This window comes from Pristiophorus japonicus, chromosome 12 (assembly GCF_044704955.1).
Source record: "Pristiophorus japonicus isolate sPriJap1 chromosome 12, sPriJap1.hap1, whole genome shotgun sequence".
Lineage (NCBI taxonomy): Eukaryota > Metazoa > Chordata > Chondrichthyes > Pristiophoridae > Pristiophorus > Pristiophorus japonicus.
The window spans coordinates 48,962,540-48,988,456 of NC_091988.1; the positions used below are offsets into that span (position 1 = coordinate 48,962,540).

General features: G+C 46.2%; 1 protein-coding gene across 1 annotated transcript in view; it reads left to right on the forward strand.

The window, feature by feature from the left end:
• Positions 1-25,917, forward strand: part of cenpp (centromere protein P) — a 418,874-nt gene that overhangs the window by 14,679 nt on the left and 378,278 nt on the right. The window contains exons 2-4 of the mRNA XM_070895399.1: positions 4,082-4,211; positions 6,634-6,785; positions 20,083-20,168. Of these exons, the coding sequence (XP_070751500.1) occupies positions 4,090-4,211; positions 6,634-6,785; positions 20,083-20,168 (360 nt within the window). The 5' untranslated portion in view covers positions 4,082-4,089. The remainder of the gene's footprint in view (positions 1-4,081; positions 4,212-6,633; positions 6,786-20,082; positions 20,169-25,917) is intronic.

A 25,917-nucleotide genomic window follows, 5' to 3' on the forward strand; every position in this document is an offset into this window, starting at 1 on the left:
TCCCTGACACAATTTCCCACCTAATAAGGATATCCTTCAGTTCCTCTTCCTCACTCGACACTCGGTCCCCTAGTACTTCCAGAAGGTTATTTGTGTCTTCCTTCGAGAAGACAGAACCAAAGTATTTGTTCAATTGGTCTGCCATTTCTTTGTTCTCCATTATAAATTCACCTGAATCCGACTGCAAGGGGCCTACGTTTGTCTTCACTAATCTTTTTCTCTTCACATATCTATAGAAGCTTTTGCAGTCACTTTTTATGTTCCCGTCAAGCTTCTTCTCGTACTCTATTTTCTCCCACTTAATTAAACTCTTTGTCCTCCTCTGCTGAATTCTAAATTTCTCCTAGTCCTCAGGTTTGTTGTTTTTTCTGGCCAATTTATATGCCTCTTCCTTGGATTTAACACTATCCTTAATTTCCCTTGTTAGCCACGGTTGAGCCACCTTCCCCGCTTTATTTTTACTCCAGAAAGGGATGTACAGTTGCTGAAATTCATCCATGTGATCTTTAAATGTTTGCCATTGCCTATCCACCGTCAACCCTTTAAGTATCACTTGCCAGTCTATTCTAGCCAATTCACGCCTTAAATCATCGAAGTTACTTTTCCTTAAGTTCAGGTCCCTAGTTTCTGAATTAACTGTGTCACTCTCCATCTTAATAAAGAATTCTACCATGTTATGGTCACTCTTCCCCAAGGGGCCTCGCACAACAAGATTGCTAATTGGTCCTTTCTCATTACACATCACCCAGTCTAGGATGGCCAGCTCTCTAGTTGGTTCCTCGACATATTGGTCTGGAAAACCATCCCTAATATACTCCAGGAAATCCTCCTCCATCGCATTGCTACCAGTATGGTTAGCCCAATCAATATGTAAATTAAAGTCACCCATGATAACTGCTGTACCTTTATTGCATGCATCCCCAATTTCTTGTTTGATGCTGTCCCCAACCTTACTACTACTGTTTGGTGGTCTGTACACAACTCCCACTAGCGTTTTCTGCCGCTTGGTATTCCATAGCTCCACCCATACAGATTCCACATCATCCAAGCTAATGTCCTTACTATTGCATTAATTTCCTCTTTAACCAGCAATGCCACCCTGCCTCCTTTTCCTTTCTGTCTATCCTTCCTAAATGTTGAATACCCCTGGATGTTGAGTTTCCAGCTTTGGTCACCCTGGAGCCATGTCTCCGTGAAGCCAATTACATTATACCCGTTAACTGCTATCTGCGCAGTTAATTCGTCCACCTTATTCCGAATACTCCTCGCATTGAGGCACAGAACCTTTAGGCTTGTCTTTCTAACACACTTTGCCCCTTTAGAATTTTGCTGTAATGTGGCCCTTTTTACATTTTGCCTTGGGTTTCTCTGCCCTCCACTTTTACTTTTCTTTGCTTCTGCCCCCCATTCTACTTCCCTCTGTCTCCCTGCATAGGTTCCCATCTCCTGCCATATTATTTTAATTCCTCCCCAACAGCACTAGCAAACACTCCTCCGAGGACAGGTGCAGACCGTCCGGTTTGTACTGGTCCCACCTCCCCCAGAGCCGGTTCCAATGTCTCAGGAATTTGAATCCCTCCCTTCTGCAGCACTCCTCAAGCCACGTATTCATCTGAGCTATCCTGCGATCCTACTCTGACTCGCACATGGCACTGGTAGCAATCCTGAGATTACTACCTTTGAGGTCCTACTTTTTAATTTAGCTCCTAGCTCCCTACAAATTCATCTTGTCGGACCTCATCCTGTTTTTTTTTTTACCTATACCTATGTCGTGGTACCTATATGCACCACGACAACTGGCTGTTCATCCTCCCTTTTCAGAATGCCCTGCACCCGCTCCGAGATATCCTTGACCCTTGCAACATACCATTCTGGAGCCTCCGTTGCGGCCGCAGAAACATCTATCTATTCCCTTTACAATTGAATCCTCTATCACTCTAGCGCTCCCACTTTTTTTTCCTGCCCTCCTGTGCAGCAGAGCCACCCATGGTGCCATGAACTTGGCTGCTGCTGCTGCCCTCCCCTGATGAATCATCCCCCTCAACAGTACCCAAAGCGGTGTATCTGTTTTGCAGGGGGATGACCGCAGGGGACCCCTACACTACCTTCCTTGCACTGCTCTTCCTGTTGGTCATCCATTCCCTCTCTGGCTGTGTACCCTTTTACCTGCGGGAAGACTTTCAGTGATTCCGTGTACAAGGACACCTAGATCCGTCTGACCACCGACATTTCACACTCTCTCATTATTTAAAAAATACTCTGCTTTTCTATTTTTCCTAGCAAAGTGGATAACTTCACATTTCTCCACATTATATTCCATTTGCCATGTTCTTGCCCATTCACTTAGCCTGTCTACATCCCCTTGAAGTCTTTTTGCATCCTCCTCACAACTTACATTCTCACCTAGTTTAGTATAATCATCAAACTTGGATATATTACATTTGGTCCCCTCATCCAAATCATTGATTTAAGATTGTGAATAGCGGAGGCACAAGCACTGATCCTTGCGGTCCCCCACTAGTTACAGTCTGCCAACCCGAAAAATGACCCGTTTAGTCCTACTCTCCATTACCTGTCTGTTCATCAATTTTCAATCTATGCTCAATCCCATGAGACTTAATTTTGTTTAATAACCTCTTGTGTGGCAACTTATCGAATGCCTTCTGAAAATCCAAATACACTACATCCCTGGTTCCCCCTTATCTATCTTGTTAGTTACAACCTCAAAAAACTCTAACAGATTTGTCAAACATGATTTCCCTTTCATAAATCCATGCTGACCACCCAATCCTATTATTATTTTTCTAAGTGCCCTGAAAGATGGCAGCTCTGACAGTGCAGCACTCCCTCAATACTGTACTAGTGGTAGCCTAGACTGTGTGCTTGAGTCTCTGGAGTCTCTGAACTTCTGAGTCAGACGAGAGTGCTGCTCCGGAGCCATGGCTATTTATTTTTGTGCCTTGCGCAGACATATATCTTGAAGGTGGGGGGCACTGCCAGAGGAAATGGATCTGTTGACCATGTCAGCTTCTACAGGGGCCAGGAAGTGTTGTTGAGTGCTTAGAAACAGAGCAGGGAGGGGATCAAGGAATCAGCAGGTAGGTCTATTGAAGAAGATGAGGAAAGGTCGATGCGATGCTCTATAAAGTGATGGCAGTTTCGGAGCTGGGATGGTTTGTGAAGAAGATGGAGTGGAAATAGCAGAGGCAGTTGTCAAGATGGTCTCAGTCACAGAGACAAAGACAAAGAAATCCGGGAGCTGCCCACAGTTGAAATTTGAGATGATGGAGAGGCTAGGAGATGGTATGCCATGGAGAAGATAACTCCATGGTTGTCCTTGTTCTCGAATGATCTTGAAGCAATAGATAGTTTTGGCAGAGGAGAGTGAGACACAGTAGAGCTTGAAATGATCAGGCCAAATCTGGTTATTGACTAGTTGTGTGTCAGGTATGCTTGAGTTTGCTCTCTCACACAGAGGTTGTGAAGATTGGAGCTGTACAAGGCGCACCAATGGATGGGAGAGTGTGATTTGGCTGGGACAGATTGAGTACATAAAAGAAAGAACTTCTATTTAGAAACTTCATGACATAAGAATATCCCAAAACACTTCTCGGCCAATTAAGTACTTTTGAAGGATCGTATCATAGGGAAACGTGGCAGCCAATTTTGGCACAGCAAGGTTCCACAGATACCAGTGAGATAAATGACCAGATATTCTTTTCGTGACATTGGGTGAGGGATAAATATTGGCCAAGACACTTGTTCTCCGTATAGTGTCATTTATGTTCACCTGAGAGGGCAGTCGGAGGTTTCAATTGAACATTTTATCTGAAGGATGGCACCTCTGACAGTGTAGCACTTCTTCAGTGCTGCATTGAAGTGTCGGCTATGTGCTCAAGTCTGTGGAATGAGACTTGAACTTATGACCTTCTGACTTAGATTGTGAGAGTGCTACCACTGACCCAAGACAGACACGTACATACATTACTCCAATGCTACCTCTGCTGTTTCATTTTACTTTTAGAGAAGCATTCCTTTCAGACTATCTAGAATAATATAATCTTGTATTATTTTAATATAGTAAAAGTCATGGACCAATCGCTGCATCAGACTTATGAAGATGAGATCCATTCCCTCCAGGAAGAGATTAGAATCTTGGAGCAACAGGCCATAGACAGTCAAGTTTATTCTGGAGAATTTCTGAAAACCATGTAAGTGCCAAGAAGACAAATTGTAAAAGCATTTCTTCATTTGACACGAAGAAAGCCTAATTTTAGTCTCTTTTATTAGGTTAATTTATATATTTCATGAATTTGAGATATAGAACTTAGATCATTTATGTAAATATAATCAAAAAGACATGGGGCCAGAATTTGCAGTCGGTACTATGGCGTACTCTGAGTACACCGTCATACCGTCTTTGAAATGGACCGTAGGTTCAGGATTTCCATGTGTTAAATCCTGAATTTGTGATCTGTCCAGTTCCGATGCAGGTTCCATTTGACGGATACCCGTCAATAAAAAAATATTCATCTGATGCCTTTTTGTTTACACACTACTGTGTTGGAATTTAAAAAAAACCTATAACAGTACATGTTGAGATGCAGATAACATCGCAATAATGATTTTCATTTGTAATTTTGTCACCATTGTAAACAAGAGGAGTGGTCTGCGTCTTCTGAGGTGAAAGTAATGAATCCTAACAAGAAGCACTTAATTTCGGTTGACCATAACATCATCAATCATAACATTTATATTCTGAAACATAGCCGCAAGTGGAACAGCAATTAATCTTGAATACTATTGCCATCTGAAATACTCTGATCCATATCTATAGTCATGCTCTTTTCCGATTAATTTGCTGTAACGGGTTGCTTTTTTTTCTAATTAGATGACATCTAGGAACGTATAAAGTTGTAGAACCTGAGTGTCTCATTTGGGGATACACGTGGAGAAAATATGGAATATCAGCGCATATATTAAGTGACAGAATCATCTGATAATTTATAGTGGATGTTATATTGTCTCCAATTTGTGTTTCTTTAAAAGAAATGGGAATGTAGCAGAATTAATTTAACTGAATTTCACCCTGATTCTCTTGAGTGCCATTACTGCCAAGAATTATAGTTCTGATAAAAGATCAATTTAGTTTCTCCAAATAACATGTTGCTTCTGTTTCCTGATGGTGCACCGGGCCCACGTGATCCCAGCTACGCTTTTATCCTGGCATCCGTGGGTCTGGCAGCCCCGCCCACTCCGCCCCCGCGCCCCGCCCTCTCCGCTCCCGCGCCCCGCCCTCTCCGCACCCTCCCCCCGCGCCCCCGCTCCCACCCCCCGCGCCCCACTCCCTCCCCGCCCTCTCCGCTCCCTCCCCCCGCGCCCCGCCCTCTCCACTCCCTCCCACCGCGCCCCGTCCTCTCCGCTCCCTCCCCCCGCGCCACGCTCCCTCCCCGCGCTCCGCTCCCTCCCACCGCGCCCCGCCCTCTCCGCTCCCTCCCCCCCGCGCCACGCTCCCTCCCCCCCGCGCCTCGCTCCCTCCCCGCCCTCTCCGCTCCCTCCCCCCGCGCCCCGCCCTCTCCGCTCCCTCCCCCCGCGCCCCGCCCTCTCCGCTCCCTCCCCCCGCGCCCCGCCCTCTCCGCTCCCTCCCCCCGCGCCCCGCCCTCTCCGCTCCCTCCCCCCCGCGCCCCGCCCTCTCCGCTCCCTCCCCCCGCGCCCCGCCCTCTCCGCTCCCTCCCCCCGCGCCACGCCCCCGCGCCCCGCTCCCGCCCCCCGCCCCCCGCTCCCGCCCCCCGCTCCCGCCCCCCGCGCCCCGCTCCCGCCCCCCGCTCCCGCCCCCCGCTCCCGCCCCCCGCGCCCCGCTCCCGCCCCCCGCGCCCCGCTCCCGCCCCCCGCGCCCCGCCCCCGCGCCCCGCTCCCGCCCCCCGCGCCCCGCTCCCGCGCCCCGCTCCCGCCCCCCGCGCCCCGCTCCCGCCCCCCGCGCCCCGCTCCCGCCCCCCGCGCCCCGCTCCCACCCCCCGCGCCCCGCTCCCACCCCCCGCGCCCCGCTCCCACCCCCCGCGCCCCGCTCCCACCCCCCGCGCCCCGCTCCCTCCCCCCACGCCCCGTCCTCTCCGCTCCCTCCCCCGCGCCCCGCCCTCTCCGCTCCCTCCCACCGCGCCCCGCCCTCTCCGCTCCCTCCCCCCGCGCCACGCTCCCTCCCCCCGCGCCTCGCTCCCTCCCCCCGCGCCCCGCCCTCTCCGCTCCCTCCCGCGCCCCGCCCTCTCCCCGCGCCCCGCCCTCTCCCCCTCCCCCCGCGCCCCGCCCTCTCAGCTCCCTCCCCCCCGCGGCCCGCCCTCTCCGCTCCCTCCCCCCGCGCCCCCACTATCCTCTATAACCCAACCCCCCTCTGTTTTCCAAACAGTATGCATTGTAAATCAGTGCACTGATCGAGTTGTGTTGATGTCGATATGCATTTCATGGTTTCAGTAATGTCCTTGCGGTTCATGAGTGAATATAGCCAAACCACTTCACCCATAGCGTAACCATATTGCTGTGTTCAAGCTCATAAAGTTCGGTGATGAAGTTTTCAAATTGGACTATTTACTGTCATGTATTTTATTTCTTTTTCATTTTTTTGTTTTGTGATGTGCAAAGAGAAAAGTTCAGCATGCAAAGTCCTGAATCACGGAAATGCTCGAGTACTGATCTGGAAGAACAGCTTGAACAGGCAGAATCTCAGATTGCCTTGTTAACTCAGTTAACTGGCATTGGCTTTAGTAAATGCATCATGACAACCATCGGGAAAGGTAAGTCTGTGAATACTTAATTTCCAGAAGGTGATTTCCCCACAGGTGTGAGAGGAATTGCAAAACAGAGTGGAGGAAGTGGTAGCCATTTTAGCTATGGAGTATAAGCAGATGGGAGGTCCAGTGCAAGAAAATTCTACAGGTCTGGATTTATCCAACAAGTCTGTAATGCTTAACAACTATGATGAGACAATAACAGAGACACAGGGGAGGAAAACTATGAGCAACAACGTCACCATGGAACAAGAGATTACCGATGGGAGTGGGGGGGAGAAAGAGTCCCCTAGGATTACATAGAATATACGACGCAGAAACAGGACATTCGGCCCAACCAGTCCATGCGGGTGTTTTTGCTCCACTTGAGCCTTTCCTCATCTAAATCTATCAGCATAACCCTCTATTCCCTTCTCCCTCATATGCTTGTCGAGCCTCCCCTTAAATACTATTCGCTTCAACCACTTCCTGTGGTAGCGAGTTGCACATTCTCACCACTCTTTGGGTAAATAATTTTCTTCTGAATTCCCTATTGGATTTCTTGTTGACTAGCTTATATTGATGGTCTCTAGTTATGCTGTTCCCCACATGTGGAAACATTCTCTCTCTACCCACTCTACTATGAAAACCTTTCATAATTTTAAAGACCTATTAGGTTACCCCTCAGCCTTCTTTTTTCAAGAGAAAAGATACCCAGCCTGTTCATCCTTTCCTGATATCTATATCCTCGCATTTCTGGGAGCATTCTTATAAATCTTCTACTCTGTACTTTCTCCAGTGCCTCTATATCCTTTTTATAATATGGCGACCAGAACTGTATGCAGTACTCTAAGTGTGGTCTAATCGAGGTTTGATACAGGTTTAGCGCAATTTCCCTAGTTTTCAATTCTATATTTCTAGAAATAAACCCTAGTGCTTGGTTTACTGATTTTATGGCCTTGCTAACCTGTGTTGCGACTTTTAGTGATTTGTGTATTTGTACTCCACGATCCCTTTGTTCCTCTACTCCACCGGGACTCGCACTCTCTAAGTAATGTGACCTCCCTATTCTTCCTACGAAAATGTAATACCTCACATTTATCTGTGTTGATCTTAATTTGCCAATTATATGCACATTCTACAAATTTATTCATGTCCTCCTGTAACTTGTTGCAGTCCTCCTCAATATTGACTATCGCCCCAATTTGGTTATCCATGAGAACACATGGGTCTGCAATGGAGGATTCCAGGAATCAGGAGGGTAGACAACTTGATTTGTAGCTGCAACTGGAAGTCACAAATGTTGCCAGCCTAAGGGACATAACTGAGCAGCTGGACAAGCTATAATGGAAAGGGAGGAAAAATAGTCAGACGCTGTGGTTCATGTTGAATCAGTATTGAAGTTCGATATCTCAAGGCTAATAATCCCAGGACAACTCCTGGTGCTGTGCATTGGACCAGTTAGATTAGAAACATTAATTAATGACAGTAGAAATGGTGTAGCAAGGAGAGTTTAGATTTATAATTCTGGGTCAGGGAAGCTGATCAGCTGACTTCACCAAAACTGGGATTGGTGGCAATGGGGCCGAAATTCAGGCCCGCCAGAAAGCTGGCGCATTTACCGTTTTTTTTAAGTGTTTACATTACCGGGTAGGATGACGCCAACTCTTGATCGATATTCAGCTCTTTGTCCTTTTTTGTGAAGTGGCCAGGAAGTCGGTCATAATGGGGGCGGAAGTGCGGCGGTAAGTGTTGGTGAGGGGCGGAAGTGGAGGCGGAACGGATTCTCTGCCTCTGTCACTCATTTTGTGTCATCATTTGGTGTCATCATTTTGCATCTGCGTCACACGTATCTCCCCTCCTTTTTTAAAGGGGAGAGAATTGGCAATTATTAAGGTTTGGCTACTGGGCCACCAGAGAGGGTTTTAGCCGGGCTAGCTGCCTGGCATCCAAGAGAGGGTGCCAGGCTGCCTGTTGGCGGCCCGGCTGAACCTGGAGGCACAATAGTCTGGCTGACATGGAAGTCGGCTAGCAAAAAAATTAAATGCCGGCCATGGCAGTGGGCCCTTACCTTTAATGGCCGCCGTGCAGCCATGGCTCAGAGAGACTACAAGGTGCAATGACCGAGAAAGCTGTCGGGGGCACCGCTCGGCGAGCATTAGATTTTTCATTCTGAATTTCGATGGAGGTGGGGGTCCTGGCGGTGCGCGCACTCATGACGCACTTACGGCCGCTCGGCAGTGGTGCGGTGGAAGTGGCGACCGCCAGAAACCCCCCCCCCCCTGCTGAATTTGGCTGGTGGCGGCAATTCAAATAGAAATCGGCAGCCATTGGATTGCACCGTCTGGCCTCTGCATTCCGGCGGTAACGGGCCTTATCAGAACCCCAATGTCTTTGCAAAGAGGATAAATAGGGCAGTAGGTGAAGGATTTGAATTGGTAAGATGGAGGAAGGGATTAAAAAAGAAATGCAATGAAAGGTGTTACAGTGTGTATATGAATATTTGGATTCACAACAAGACGACTGAACCTGAGGAGCTGTTGTGATAATTCGGGACGCTGATCTGAATGGGATCTCAGAACCATGATTAAATCCCCCAGTGTTGGAGATTGTTGTGGAAAAATATTTCCGAGACTGTATAATATATAAAGAGAGGTTTATTAAATCGGAGACAAAGCTTTGGGAGAAGTGTTTGAGACCCCTGTCTCTGAACCACTTCTCAATTTGGTATCTCCAGTGAGGTTCTTTTATCTTACAAATTACGTCACTTTACATCACATGCTTTAGCACTAGTCCTTAAGTCTAATCATCGCTTTATAAGGTTTACAAAGCTTTTCATCCAAGGCTGAGCTCTTGATATAAACCATCCTCGCATTGTGACAGGGCATTATAAACAAGTGCAGGCCTTTTGGCACCGGTATAGACAAACATACCGCCACTTATCTCTCCAGTCGTTCATTATCTCACTTTCCTATCTCCATAATTTAAGGCCAGCATACCTTGAAGTCTAACTGTTTTTTTATATAAAGCATAATGCATCAGTATTGTCCCTTACAAAATTCATTAAAGGGGAAAATAAAAACAAATGTTTGGTCCCGTATACTAGTCAAGTATATGTCCAAAAATTCGCTCCAACAATATTCCCCCTTTTGGTCCTGGAGGATGTTCACGAAATCCAGATGACCACAATGATATTAGTCATATATTAGTCCTTTGGGGTATGTTACTTCCCTGATGTTCCGTATGTCCACCTTACCTGTAGCTCTTGGCTACCCTTCAAAGATAGTGGTCGGTGTCATTGTCGTCTGTTTCTTCATCCTTGGTGTCTTCAGGATTTCCATCAGGTGTGCTTCTTCTTCGGCGATTACACTGGCTACTGGCATCAGTCGGGCCATCATAACTTTACAGCAGATATCAAAACACCCGATAATCAGACAGCAAGTAATTATTATTACAACCAGAATAATTACTCCATGCATAAGATAGGACCCCCTGGATCCCCCTAATAGCCAGTCAAACCAGCCAGATCCTCCTGCTGTCGTGGATAACTTCTTTACCTCCCTTCTTATGTGATCAGCGAGGTTGGTTATGTTTTCTGAATTATCGGGAATGTAAGTGCAACATTCAGCTCCAATTAAGCCACATGGCTGCCATTTCAGCCATTATGCCCTCTATTGCTTCAGCAGTGTCGTTAACTATCTGTTCCGGTACCCTCTCGAGGTTACGTAATTCATCCATGGTGCATCCTATCCCGAATGGGAGCATCATGACCCCAAATAGCCTCTCTACCGGGGTAAGATCTCGTCTTAGTCGACCTGGTGTCTGTACTTCTGCTAAAGTACGTACCCGTCTGACAAAAGGGGACCACATATCCCAAATAACAGGACCCCCTCCAGTCCTGTGGCAACCAGGGGTAGGCCTTATGCCCGCACACAAAATAAGTGCCATTGTATGCTTGTTAGATTCGATCCCAATCTCTCTCTCAGCCCCCCGTCGCCACCTAATAAACATAAGACATGTACAAAAAGGTATTCACATGTAACTCTCGTTTCGGTCTAGCTAGCAGGCTGGACCTAACACGAACTATGATAATCGCACCGATCGCAATATATAGTTTCATCTTACTACTCTATAATTAACAAATAGTCAAAGGCAAAATGGCCGTATGGCTTGCTTGAAGAATATCTCGCTGTCAATCTGTAAATAGACAAACAACAACAACTAATACGTGTACTAAACGGCTGATTCAAAAACCTTAAGCTGGGTCCGATGCTTCCATTGTCCGTTCCCTTTAACATCGATGCAGGCACAAGTGTCCCTGCTGATTATAACCTCATACGGTCCTATCCATTTTTGGGGCAAACCCCGGTTTTCTCGGGAGGACCCTTACCATAACGCGACTTCCCGCCAACGGGACTTCAGGGAGCTTTGTAAGCTCTGCTTCCGCGTCTCTTTCTTCCTGATTGTCCCTAACTAATTTACGCATCCCTTTTAATTGAGTACTTAGTTCCAAAACATACCGTTTTATTTTGTCTTTTAATGGGCCCACATCGGCCCCCCCTGTTATGATGTTCTCTGGTAATTGCATCGCCCTTCCTGTCATTAGTTCATAAGGGATTAATCCGGTTGTCCGGTTTGTCGTGGCTCTTAACTTCATCAATATAATGGGTAATACTTTTGTCCACGTTTTTCCTGACGTTTGCATGGCCTTTGCCAGGGCATTCTTAAGGGTATGGTCCATGCGCTCTACCATCCCAGAACTCTGCGGGTGATAGGGGATGTGGAATTTTTGTGTTATGCCCATCAGCTGGCATATTGTTTTTGCAATTTTTCCGGTGAAATGGGTGCCTTGGTCAGAATATCCTTGCCACTGTTGAGACAGTGCAATCACGTGTGGGGAAAACTTCCATCCACCGGGTAAATTGATCTATAATCACTAGGCAATATCTTTTTTCATGGGATGGGGGCAAAGGACCTGTGAAATCAATTTGCACGTGTTCCCATGGCCCCCGTGGACGGGGCTGGTGTCCCATTTTAATTTTAATGGGCCTGCCTGGATTATATTGTGCGCATGTAACGCATCGATGGCAATATTTGGCAATATCTCTCCCCATCCCTTTCCACCACCAATCTCTCCCAAGATTCCCAGTTATGGCCTCTCATCCTGAATGAGACAGGCCATGATGCAACTCCAATAAGGTATTCTGTATGCATTCAGGCGCCATTACCTTGTCGTTTCGTCTCCAAACATTATCCTTCCCTTGCGTTGCGCCCTGCTTTGTCCACATACCTATTTCCTCCTCAGAAGTGTCCTGGTGTAGTTTCTCAATACTTATCTGTTGGTCTCGGGCCCCAACGGCACTGACTGAGGCTTCCTCACACTCTTCCTGTTCTAATGCCTTCTGTGCAGCTACGTCTGCAGCTTTATTTCCCTGGTGACTCAGCCAATCTGGACTGGTTCGGCCCAGCTCCCTCCTGTGGGCTCTAATTGTAATAACCGCTACCGGTTTTGGTTTATTACTGGCTGCTAAAAGAGCTTCTATTCTCAGCTGATGCTTTATGGGATGTCCGCTAGTTGTGATAAAACCCCTTCTCCCCCATGCTGTCATATAATCGTGTACTACCCCGAATGCATATCTACTGTCCGTATAGATATTAACAATCTTATTTTCCGATAATTCCAGTGCCCGGGTGAGGGCTACCAGTTCTGCCACTTGAGCTGACGACCCCCCATTAATTCGCCCTGATTCAACTGTCTCTCGATCCTCGTTAACTACGACCCATCCGGTACGAGGTAGTCCCTCTACGTATTTTCGTGAGCCGTCCACAAACAAGGTTTGTTCTGCGGTTTGAAGGGGGGTGTCTTTTATTCTATCCTCTTCCATATCCTCACATACCTTTTTGCAAAAGTGGGGTTCCCCTTCACCCATCATACCTTCTGCGGGGTTGTTTCCTACATCCCTAATTATGGTTACCGCTTTGTTGGGTGTTAAGAGGACTGCTTCCCACTTTGTCCGTCTCATATTAGATACGGTTCTCAGTTTTCCTGTGTTTAACATTTCTATCAATGTGTGTTTAGTGTGGAGAATGATGTTTCCAGTCATCACCACAGGCTCGCTTAATTTTTAACCGCCCAAGCTGCGCAATCTAGCGCGGCTATACATCTGGATTGATAATGGATATTGAGGCTCCCGTGTCCACTAGCATCTCACACTGTCGGCCCCCTACTAGTGCCGACACATATATCCTTCCCTCCTTTTTACTTTGTATAGGGGCCGCCGGACATCACCGGGTGGCTTTGTACGCCTGCCACTTCTGGTATTCCTGTTCTGACAGGGTCCTTGCCTTATTAGGATAGCCATTTTTACCATAGCATATCGCTTCCAGGTGCCCTTTCTTACCACAATACGTACATTGCTTTTCACTGCCTTTCCCTTTGCATTCCCTGGCAAAATGGCCCGGTTTTCCACAATTATGGCAAGTCCCCCTTTTCTGCCCTCCTCCTGTTCCCGTGGCAGAGACCTTTTCCTGCTTTATCTTTTTCTTTTCTAAACTGCTAAAGCTTACTGTTTTAGCCTTTTTCAAAAGTCCCTTTTACACCTTCACAGATAGCTCACCACTCGCCCAGGAGTTTGACCTGATCCCTGAAGGTATTTCTAAATGTAAAACTTTTTTTTCTGAGCTAGAAGCTTTCGTGTCAAGGTTTTACACAAAGGAAAATGGGAGCGTTTTAAAAGGCATTCTTTATCTCATTTCTAGACTAAATTTATGTCTTTCAACCCAATTGCATGTTTTCTTTCGACAAGTAAGTGAGCGTGTCAAATAAATTCTTTTTTTTTTTACTACCGGGACCATGTATTTTTTTATCTTTTACTCAACAAACCTATACTTTGTGCATTTCCTAGCTCTGTAACTTATCATCCGAATATAGCCACACCTTCGTTTCTAACTTAAAATGTAATACCATAAGGTTCACAGTTTCTTAAACTTCCCACATACAGGACAACACTACGAAGGGTTTAAAAAAATTTTTTCACTCTGTTTGGAAAGAGTGGGTGGAGCTAAAACAGGCAGGCAACTCCACATCTTCCCAAGCAGGCTTTCATTCATTCCACAGTCAAAATCACTCAAGTACTCTCTTCATTCAAAATAGACACTCACAAAAGTCTCTCTTCATTCAACAAAGCTTATGTCTGGATCCATATGTCACTTAAGATAGTCACTATCAGCTTTTTTATGGCATTACGTAATTGCGCAAGTTACAATTAATGATAGGAATTAATTAATGACCCGGGCAGCCTGCGTTTTACATTCCCTTCCTTACCTTCCATGTTCGCCAGTCTCGGACGTTTCCCTTTGTTTCTGTAATACTCACGGCCACGACTACTCTGTGGAGACCCTTTGTCTTCGCAACAAAGCTAGCGTGTTTCCTTACCACCGGAGTTTTCGGCTCTAGGTTGGAGTGATCAGTTCCCTTCCGCACCGACCTTATTTACTAAAGGGACAACTCAAACTGGTTAGTCAGCCTCTTCCCGCTATCTACTTACTCGTCTTATCTTATACACTATCCCGTCATGCCCGTACACCTCTCTTTTCAGTCTCTAACACCAGATTCCAGATACTGTCTTAAGTGATCACGTCTGATCGGACAGCATCCTGTTCGTGACACCATTTTGTTGTGGAAAAATATTTCCAAGACTGTATAATATATAAAGAGAGGTTTATTAAATCGGAGACAAAGCTTTGGGAGAAGTGTTTGAGACCCCGGTCTCTGAATCACTTCTCAATTTGGTATCTCCAGTGAGGTTCTTTTATCTTACAAATTACGTCACTTTACATCACATGCTTTAGCACTAGTCCTTAAGTCTAATCATCGCATTACAAGGTTTACAAAGCTTTTCATCCAAGGCTGAGCTCTTGATATAAACCATCCTCGCATTGTGACAGGGCATTATAAACAAGTGCAGGCCTTTTGGCACCGGTATAGACAAACATACCGCCACTTATCTCTCCAGTCGTTCATTATCTCACTTTCCTATCTCCATAATTCAAGGCCAGCATACCTTGAAGTCTAACTGTTTTTTTATATAAAGCATAATGCATCAGTCCCTTACAAAATTCATTAAAGGGGAAAATAAAAACAAATGTTTGGTCCCGTATACTAGTCAAGTATATGTCCAAAACTCTGCTCCAACAGAGATGAATACAACAGGTGTCCGTGACTCATCGAGCAAACTTCAGCAGATATAAAAACAATCTGCGATACGACCCGTTTTTGACCTTGTATGCCACTTTTGGCATCAGCATTGTGTTTCTACTCTGAATTATAACCTAACATAATGACCCAGAATTTACGGTTAGCGGCGAAGTGACAGTGATCGCTGTTGACCACGAAGAAAGCTGCCCCACAAAGATTTTGCGATCTCTGTGGCAAAAACTTTCTGTTTCTTGACGTTAAATTGATCGTAGTGCTGTCAAAAGTATATCCCAAGTGCGGTGCAACAGTGACATCATCATGCCATCTAAGCAGCCAATCACATTGAAGAATTCTCACAGACAGCAAACCAGGAAATAAAAAACACTGATTCAATTCACTTTAAAAAATGTTTTACAGCTAGCGAAAGAACATACATATGGGGTTACAGTAGAAGTTGAAATATCATAAGAAAACTTTAAAAACATTTTTAAAATTATTTTAAAAATCTAACGATTTTCAATCATCATGGAGAAATTTGACATTCTACAAATATAAAATTTGTTTTTCAGAGCTGGAACGGTTGCTCAGAAGTCAATGCGCCCTTAGAACTCCAGTTTCACCTATCCCAACAAGGCGTAACTTTTAATGGTGTGTTTAACAGCGCCATTAGATCAGAAAAGCATACGTTTTTGTCAGTTCAACTGATTTCACTGATTGCTAGTGATGGGTAGTTCCACAGTGCAGCCTATGGTGGAGCAGTGCATGACTGACTGCAACTTTAGGATTTCCGTGTTGATCTGCCCATGTGACCCTGGTCTCCCTACTATTGTATGCCATTAACTACTACATTTAAATAAGCTTATGTAACCCTTGTCCATTCGCATGCACACTTTGGCTATCGCTCCAGACGCGGCATTAAATATTTTTCCACTTCTCCTCTTTCCTTTTCTCTTTATCCCTCCCTGACCGTTCTCTCCTGTCGTCATGCCTCCTTTCATCTCTCCTCTCTTGGATACTCTGCCCTCCCAAATTCCCACCCCAATCCTTCATTACTCTTCGACCTTTCTGTTCTCCTGCTGCCATTCCAGGCTTGACTCCCTCCAAGATAAGCCGACAGATGTCCTCTGTGCCTCTCTTGGCATCCTACGAAGGGCCGATTGAGGCACTTGTCACTGTCTCCTTATGAGCAGCAACCCCAACTGTTCCATCCAATTGTCTTGCTGACCTTCCTGCCCAGCACGCCCACTGGGGCTAATCTTGCCAACCTTCTCCCCGTCCAACTTGCACACCGCCTCCCCACCTCCCCCCCCCGCCCCCCCACCCCAGCATTGATCATGTGGATGCTGGCAGTGCGTCAGCCATCGCTGACCCTCTTCGCATCTCCCTTCAGAATGTCAGTTCGCTTGCGAATAAGGCCTTTGCCATTCATGAGCTTATTGTGGATGATGGTATCGACATCATGGCCCTGACGGACACATGGTTGAGGGGCGATGACACCTTACCCTTAAATGAAGCCCCTCAGCCTGCTATACCTTCCATCACTTGCTCCGCTAAGACCGCTGTGGTGGTGCTGTGACTCTCATCAGCAGCTTGGTCTGTCCCCCTACTCCTCCGGCACTTTCTCCTCCTTTTGAGCATTTCAACTTGTTCCCCTCACCTCTCATTTAAAATTCTCATTCTTGCCCACCCAAGTACCATAAAAATGTTATTACCGATATTTCTTCACTGCTTTTCTCCCTCTGCCTCTGCACCGAACAACTTCTCATCCTCGGTGATTTCAACCTCCATCTCAATTCATCATGCTCTCTCTCCTCTGAGTTCACTAATCTCCTATTCTCCCTCAATCTCTCCCTCCATGTAAACTCCCCAACCCATATTCACGGCCACCCTCTTGACCTTGCCATCTCTCGTGGCCACCCTACTCCCGTCGTGTCAGTCGCGGATAAGGCCATCTCTGACCATTTCCTTGTATCGCCCTCTGTCCAACCCCCCCACCCCCGCAACCCTACCTCCATCTGTGTCCATCCCTGGAAAAAAAAACTCTCTCCTGTCTCTCTTACAACTGCACTTATGAACTCCCAACTGTCCAGCCTTTGACCCTCCATTCACCATGACATTTCCGTACCTACCAGTCTGCTCAATCACACCCTCACCACCACCTTTGATGTTCTAGTCTCTGTTGAAACGATTACTCTCGCACCCTGCCTTTCCCCCTGGCACAGCCCTGATCTTTGCTCCTTTAAGTCCAAGGGACACAGACTTGAACGGATACGGCGGACAACTGGTTTAGCCATTCACCGCCAGACCACATAAAGCATTTTCGGGTCCTGCTCTCATCTGCCAAAATTGCTCACTATTCCAGAATCATTCTGGAATGTAAAGATAAATCCTGGCTTCTATTCTCCACTGCTAACTGTCTTCTTAAACCCCTCTCTCCTGTCTCCTCCACCCTCACCTCTGACAATAAGTGTAAGGAGCTCATGGACTTCTATGCCTCTAAGATTGAGACCATCTGTTTGGCCGTCTCTGTCTCTTCCCTTTCTTCCCCTAGCCCATTGGGCCAAACTTCCTCTAAGGATATTCCCTTCCCTAGCCCTGACTTTCACATCTTTCTCCAGTTTCTCTCTGATCTTCCCTCATGACCTTTCCAAGCTCATCTGTCCATGAGACCCACTTTCTGCTCCCTTGATCCTATTCCTACCAAACTGCTAACCACCCAACTTCCTTTTCTGGCTCCCATGTTAGTTGACATTGTTAACGGTTCCCCTCTCCCTCAAATCTGCTGTCATCACCCGTCTCCTTAAAAAAAAACTATCTTCGACCCCTCCATCCTTGTAAACTACCGCCCCATCTCCAACCACCCTTTCCTCTCCAAAGTCCTTGACTGTGTTGTCGTCTCCCAAATTTGTGCATATCTTTCCCACTATTCCATGTCTGAATCCCTCCAATCCGGTTTCTGCACCTGCCACAGTGCTGAAACGGCTCTCATCGCAGTCACAGTCATACCAGCGAATCACCAGCAATGGCTTCTTTTCCTGCCTTCGCATGGTTACCTCTGGTGACCCCCAAGAATTTGTCCTTGGCACCCTCCTATTTCTCATCTACATGTTGCCCCTTGGTGACATCATCCGAAAACACAGCGTCAGTTTCCACATGTACGCTGAGGACACCCAGCTCTACCTCTCTACCACTTTCACTAACATTTCTCTCGACCCCTCCACTGTCTCTAAATTGTTCGACTGCTTGTCCGACATGAGCAGAAATTTTCTCCAATTGAATATTGGGAAGACCGAAGCCTTATTTTCGGTCCCCACCACAAACTCCGTTCCCTAGCCACTGACTCCATCACTCTCCCCAACTTCTGTCTGAGGCTGAACCAAACTGTTCGCAACCTTGGTGTCATATTTGACTCTGAAATGAGCTTTCGACCATATATCCGCAGCATAACTAAGACCGCCTATTTCCACCTCCGTAACATCGCCCGTCTCCGCCTTGCCTCAGCTCATCCGCTGCTGAAGCCCTCAACCATGCCTTTGTTACCTCTAGACTTGACTATTCCAACACACACCTGGCTGGCCTCCCACATTCTACCCTATGTAAATTAGAGGTGATACAAAACTCGGCTGCCCGTGTCCTAACTCGCACCAAGTCCCGCTCCTCCATCAGCCCTGTTCTCACTGACCTACATTGGCTCCCGGTTAAGTAATGCCTTAATTTCAAAATTCTTATCCTTGTTTTCAAATCCCTCCATGATCTCGCCTCTCCCTATCTCTGTAATCTCCTTCAACCCCCGAGATGTCTGCACTCCTCTAATTCTGCCCGCTTGAGCATCACTGATTTTAATCGCTCAACGATTGGTGGCAGTGCCTTCTGTTGCCGAGGCCCTGAGCTCTGGAATTCTCTGCCTAAATCTCTCCGGATCTCGATCTCTCGTTCCCCCTTCTTTGCGAAAATCTAAACATTATATTTCCGAGACCTTATCTGTAGCTAAGGGATAGCCAGAAATTAATAAAGGGCTGACACTAAGCTTTCAGAAAGTCTCTGCTATCTAGGTTGATGTGGCCAATAGTAATTTAAATCAGCTGGCCAACCTGATTGAGGGAAAAAAAAACAAAAGACATCTACTTCTTCAATTAGAAATGAAGTAAAGTGAAATTCAAATGTTGTCATGCTGCTCAAGGATGAATGTCTGTTTAAAAACAGTTAGAATTTACAAAGACAATAAGTGAAAATTAACAAGGTAGAGTAAAATAAGGATTTTTGAATGATTGAAGATGCCTCCGGTGTCTTTTGTTCCAATGAATGCATTAACTTTTATTTACTGAACACAGACAAGTTATTATACACTTGTTTAATGCTACTGAGTATACAAACGATGTACAGAATGCAGCATTTTCTGTTGTATTATGTTATATTACATTTTCTTTATTTTGCATGGTGCATAAATGCAACTTTGATTTTGTTTTTCAAGGAATTTACATTTTTTTAATCTAATAGTACAAGAGAACAGTATACTGAAACACATTAGACAGTAAGTGGCATGCAGTTTTATATAAACTACTCAGGATGTTCTAGCTTTATGTTGAGAATTTATGAAAAGTTATCCTTCTGTAAAATTTGGGCCTGCTTCATCATGAAAGACTGGCTAGTGCAGTAAGTTATCCTTTCACCTCTGGAACCTGGCTTTGAAGCCAGCTCAGATCGATGAGAGGAAGAACTCCTCTCTGCAGAGATGTAAGAGTTCTATGTGAAATGGGTTTGGTAGTCTCAACTCAATTCCTTGTGGTCGAAGGCAGACAGCAGAAAACTATTCCATAATCTGGCACAAATCAGCACTAAACTTTTAATCTTCTCAGGCTGCAGGTATATCTGATGGTGGTAAGTAGAATTTGCCTCATTGGTACAACAGGAGGTGAACTAGTGAGGGCAACATTAAGGCAGTGTAAAGGGAGCTTGGCCATGCATCTAATCAAATTCATGCTGTGTCTGACTTGATACTGAATGCTAAGTTTCAAGTTCACGTCCCAAAAAATTGGAATTAAAATAGCTATTTTTGGTATGGTAATGAATAACTTTTTATGTGAATTTTCTAACAATGCGTTTTCATCATGTTTAATTTATTTACAGGTAACGACAAAACAAAACGGTACAGACTGTCAGGCCATAGTCATTCGCTGCATTTTGAGCTTGAATTTGAGCTAATTGAGATTCAGGTATGTAACTTATATCGTCAAATTTCAAGTTTGCCAGCAGTGTAAAACAGGCATTATATACAGAAATAGGTGATTGTTTTCTAGACACATGACCCTTCATTTCCATTTGCTAAAATCAAAGTTAAATAGTGAAAAAATGTATTGGTTATAACTGCCGTTTAGTACTTTCCAAAAAAATGGAAACTAGCTAGCAGTTCACTTTGACATCCAAGTGTCCATTCAGCTTTATATTTTGGGCATCCATTCTTACCTATTCAGTCGTAGCCAGAGAATCCCCTGTAATGGCTTCTCTTCCCACTCCGGCACCCGTACCATTGCCTCTGGAGTACCCCAAGGATCTATCCTTGACCCCCCCTCCTTTTTCTCATCTACATGTTGCCCCTCGGCGACATCATCCGAAGATACAATGTCGGGTTCCACATGTATGCTTACGACACTCAGCTCCATCTCACCACCACCTCTTTTGATCTCTCCACTGTCTCAATTTCGTCAGATTGCTTTGCCCCTCCCTATATCTATCATTATCATAGGCAGTCCCTCGGAGTCGAGGATGACTTGCTTCCACTCTAAAAGTGAGTTCTCAGGTGAATGAAGAGTCCAATGCGGGACCTACAGTCTCTGTCACAGGTGGGGCAGACGGTAGTTGAAAGGGTGGGTGGGGAATCTGGGTTAACACACGCTCCTTCCGCTGTCTACGCTTGGTTTCTGCTTGTTCTCGGCGATGGGTCTCGAGGTGCTGGGCGCCCTCCCGGATGCTCCTCCCTCCACTTTGGGCAGTCGTAGGCCAGGGATTTCCAGGTGTTGGTGGGAATGTTGCACTTTATCAAGGAGGCTTTGAGGGTGTCCTTGAAGATTTTCCTCTGCCCACCTGGGGCTCGCTTGCCATGTCGAAGCTCCGCGCAGAGTGCTTGCTTTGGGAGTCTCGTGTTAGACATGCAGACGATGTGGCCCGCCCAGTGGAGTTGATCAAGTGTGGTCAATGCTTCGATGCTGGGGATGTTGGCCTGAACGAGAACACTGACGTTGGTGCGCCTATCCTGCTAATGGATTTTCAGGATCTTGCGGAGGCAGTGGTGGTGGTACTTCTCCAATGTTTTGAGCTGTCTGCTGTATATAGTTATCGAAACCTCTTCCAGCCCTACAACCCTCAGAGTTGTCTGCACTCCTCTAATTCTGGCCTCTTGTGTATCACTGATTTTAATCACTTCACCATTGGCGGCCGTGCCTTCAGCTGCCAAGGCCCGAAGCTCTGGAAATCCCTTCCTAAACCTCTCTATCGCTCTACCTCTCTTTCCTCCTTTTAAGATGCTTCTTAAAGCATACCTTTTTGACCAATCTGTCCAAATACCTCCTTATGTGGCTTGGTGTCAAATGTTGTTTGACAACACCTTACGACATTTTACTATGTTAAAGATGCTATATAAATAAAAGTTGTTGTTGTTTACTTTCTCGTCTCACTAATTTTGCTTCCAGTTTTCCTACCAGCACACCCTAGAACAATATCATAAAAATGAATACACTTTCAAGAATTCCTCCTGACTAAAATTTAGCGCATACATAATTCACTGTAAACTGTAACCCGGTCTGTTAGTGCTGCCTGTTGCCATAGAATAAAGATGTGCCTTCTAGCTGTATACAGAAGGAAATTGATTACTTGTCCTGTGGAAAGGTGCAGAATAATTTTAACAGTTAACACAAAAATGTGGTGATGAGGTGCTGAGTCAAGCTTAATGGGCTGAAAATTCCAGTCTTGCTGGGCGTGTACGAACGGAGTTCCCATTTTTATCAGTGAGAATACAACTTAATGATTGGTGACTCCAGCATTTCCGTACGTACGGGGAAGTTATCTCCCCATACGCTGCACAGCGAATGAAGGCCTCCGACCGCAATCATAGGTTCCTCCGTGACCACCAGGTATTTTCGTAAAGATTGTTCGATTTGGAGGCGTTCGTCCGAAGGAAACCTACGACCACAATTTTTCCGCTGTCGTCTGTTGTAGTTTTATTCTCCGAATATCATGATTTAGTAACCCTCAATCATGGGACCAGTGCAGAAGATCCAAGAGCCTTGCTTCTACCTTGAATTACCACCTGATTTGCAGCAATAAACAGAATAAAATGCGTTCTAAAAGCTACCGACTCAAATCTGGCACACGAAAGAACTGAGGATCCATGATGGTTCACATATCGCAATCTACGCCACCATTCATCTGTGTCAAACTTGATAGTTTAGATAGAGTTAGCCAATGCCCCCCGTAACCTGCACTGCTTCCTGTGTGGTCTGTCTCTCCCACTGCACAGCCCATTCAAATTTTTGCGTATGCATGGTACCTACAATATAAAAGCTGGTGAGCAGGACCTGGCAACATTGGAGTTAGCTTGAACTCCCAACAGCACCAAACACTTGCAAGAATCAAACTCCGCTTACACACTTCACAAGTGTTAATTATAGAAAATACTTACGTTGCAGCTCATTGCTGATCACCCGCTGAGGGAGCATCCATACGTCTAGACTTTCACATTCCACTGACCTCTCGCACCTCAAGATTTTAATGTAACAAATTCTCACAAGCTGAAATCGAGCATGTTGGGCCTGTATAATATATATTATGTGCTGTATATAATCTGTTTTGCTCTGCTTTTCAAACATTTTATGTTTAAATATTTGCAGTTTCGATGGGTAGGAATACCTCCTGTGATATCAATGGTGTGAATGTTTTATGTAAAGATGCTTTCTCTGACAAAAGAATTTGGATATGAAGGCACTGCTGATGTGAACGGCAGCAATGGAACAGATTCTTTCCTCTCCAGAACCTGAGAGGGACATTAAAGGTCTCTCCTGTTGTGAACTGGACTTCTCCACCGTTGGTAGTGGGATCTCCCATCTCGCGCAGAATATTTATCCAATCCATCACTGAATTTGTAGTGCAGCTTAGTAGCAATTGCGGTGAAATGTTTTCCCTCTCTTGTAAAATATTTGAGTCATATCTGAGCACACTCTTTCACAAAAAATTAGAAACCTTTTGATTGTGGTCTTTGAAGCTGCGTTGGAAGCTCTTGGAAAAGCAAGGGGAAGCGTTTGAATAGTTTCTGTTTTCAGTGAGAGCAGAAGAGGAGACCATCTCGCTATTTATTTCTAGAATGACATTGTGTGCAAGGGGAAAGGTTGCTTTTTAGAGGTGTCTCAAGTCCCACGTAATCTGAGTCCCCAACTCCAAGTTATTTTAATCTGAAGTAAGCATTTAAATGAGAAGGAATAAACCCTATTGGGATTAGTGTGCATCAATGGTAATGAGTAATTTCCAGCAGATGGCACTATTTACTATATTGTTAAATATTAGTCGAACATGTGTTATGTTCCTCAGTGAGTCTGGGGATATGCTACATAACAATCTATATAATTAGGGTTACTGTTTTGTAATAAGAACATAAGATTGAATAATTGAAATTGTTACTTTAGTACAGGTACTAAGTTAATGCAAAAATTAGCAGTTTTATCTGGTTCAATTTGTGTGATTATGCCTGCATTTTGTGGAAATTGTAAATCATTGCCCTCGATGATGATCATCATTGTTATGGTTGATTAGGTACATCATGAACTTTATGTCTGGGATCGAGAGGTAGATAGTAGACTCTGGGTCACAAGTAGGTAGGAGGTATGCAGAAGTGTTGAGGTGTGGGCGGGGCCCAGGAGAGGCGCGAGTTCGGGGCCAGAAGAGGCGTGGGCCCAGGGGCAGCATGGGCCAGCCCACACTCTGATATGTATGCACGCTAGGTCTGTGTAGCAGAGTAGGTCTCCAGTCGTCTTGGTTAATCCTTGCCACTGGACCAAGACCTAGCTCTGTCAAGCCCGTGTGGTGGCTGGTGTGCACCAGCCACCACACTTTAAAAAAATATCCAGGCACAGGCATCTTCCACCCTTCAAGATGTAGTTCGGGATCCGGAATATTAGGTCCTTCATTGAAACACCTGTGAACTCATCCCTTTTCGGCGTGGAAGCAAGTCATGCTTGTTTCAAGGGACTGCCTATGATAATGAGGCTGTGGTTTATCAGAGTGTTCTCGACTCCATTCCGCAGCATGCTACCCACCATCACCTCAGTAAGACCCCAACACTGCACGAGGTAGAAAAAGCCATAAGACAGTTTTTAAAAAAAAAAACAAGAAGGCTACGGGAGCGGATGGAATCCCTGCTAAGGCACTGAAGTATGGCGGAGAGGCACTGTTGCCGCGAATACATGACCTCATCTCTCTCATCTGGAGGGAGGAGAGCATGCCGGGAGATCTTAGAGATGCAGTGATCATGACCATTTTTTAAAAAGGGGACAAGTCCGACTGCAGCAACTATCAGCCACTGGGAAAGTCGTCGCTAGAGTCCTCCTCAACTGTCTTCTCTCTGTGGCCGAGGAACTCCTCACGGAGTCGCAGTGCGGATTTCGTCCTGTACGGGGCACAACAGACATGATTTTTGCAGCGTGACAGCTGCAAGAAAAATGCAGGGAACAGCACCAGCACTTATACATGGCTGCCTTCAACCTTACAAAGGCCTTTGACACTGTCAACCGCGAAGGTCTATGGAGCGTCCTCCTCTGTTGCGGATGCCCCCAAAAATATGTCACCATTCTTCGCCTGCTCCACGACGACATGCAGGCCGTGATCCTTACCAACGGATCCATCACCGACCCAATCCACATCCGGACTGGGGTCAAGCAGGGCTGTCATCGGGCCAATCCTCTTCTCAATCTTTCTCGCCGCCATGCTCCACCTCACAGTCAACAAGCTCCCCGCTGGAATGGAACTAAACTACAGAACCAGTGGGAACCTATTCAACCTTTGCATGCTGAAGGCCAGGTCCAAGACCACCCCAACCTCTGTTGTCGAGCTACAGTACGTGGATGACGCCTGCGTCTGCGCACACACAGAGGCTGAATTCCAGGAAATAGTCACAAGTATTTACTGAGGTGTACGAAAGCATGGACCCTATGCTAAACATCAGTAAGATAAAGATCCTCCACCAGCCTGTCCTCGCCGCACAGCACTGCCCCCCCAGTCATCAAGATCCACGGCACGGCCCTGGACAACGTGGACCACTTCCCTTTTCTCGGGAGCCTCCCATCAACAAGAGCAGGTATTCTCGACGAGATCCAACACCGCCTCCAGTGCGCCAGTGCAACCTTCGGCCACTTGAGAAAAAGAGTGTTTGAAGACCAGGCCCTCAAAAGATCAAGCTCATGGTCTACAGGGCTGTAGTAATACCCGCCCTCCTGTATGGCCCTGAAACATGGACCATGTACAGTAGACACCTCGATATACCACCATCGATGTCTCCGCAAGATCCTACAAATCCCCTGGGAGGACAGACGCACCAACATTAGCGTTCTCGACCAGGCCAGCATCCCCAGCATTGAATCACTGACCACACTTGATCAGCTCCACTAGGCAGGCCACATTGTTCGCATGCAAAACTAAACTCCCAAAGCAAGAGCTCTACTCTGAACTTCTTCACGGCAAACGAGCCAAAGGTGGGCAGCGGAAACGTTACAAGGACACCCTCAAAGCCTCCCTGATAAAGTGCAACATCCCCACTGACACCTGGGAGTCCCTGGCCAAAGACTGCCCTAAGTGGAGGAAGTGCATCTGGGAGGGCGCTGTGCACCTCAAGTCTCGTCGGTAAGAGCATGCAGAAATCAAGCGCAGGCGGCGGAAAGAGCGTGCAGCAAACCAGTCTCACCTACCCCTTCCCTCAACGAC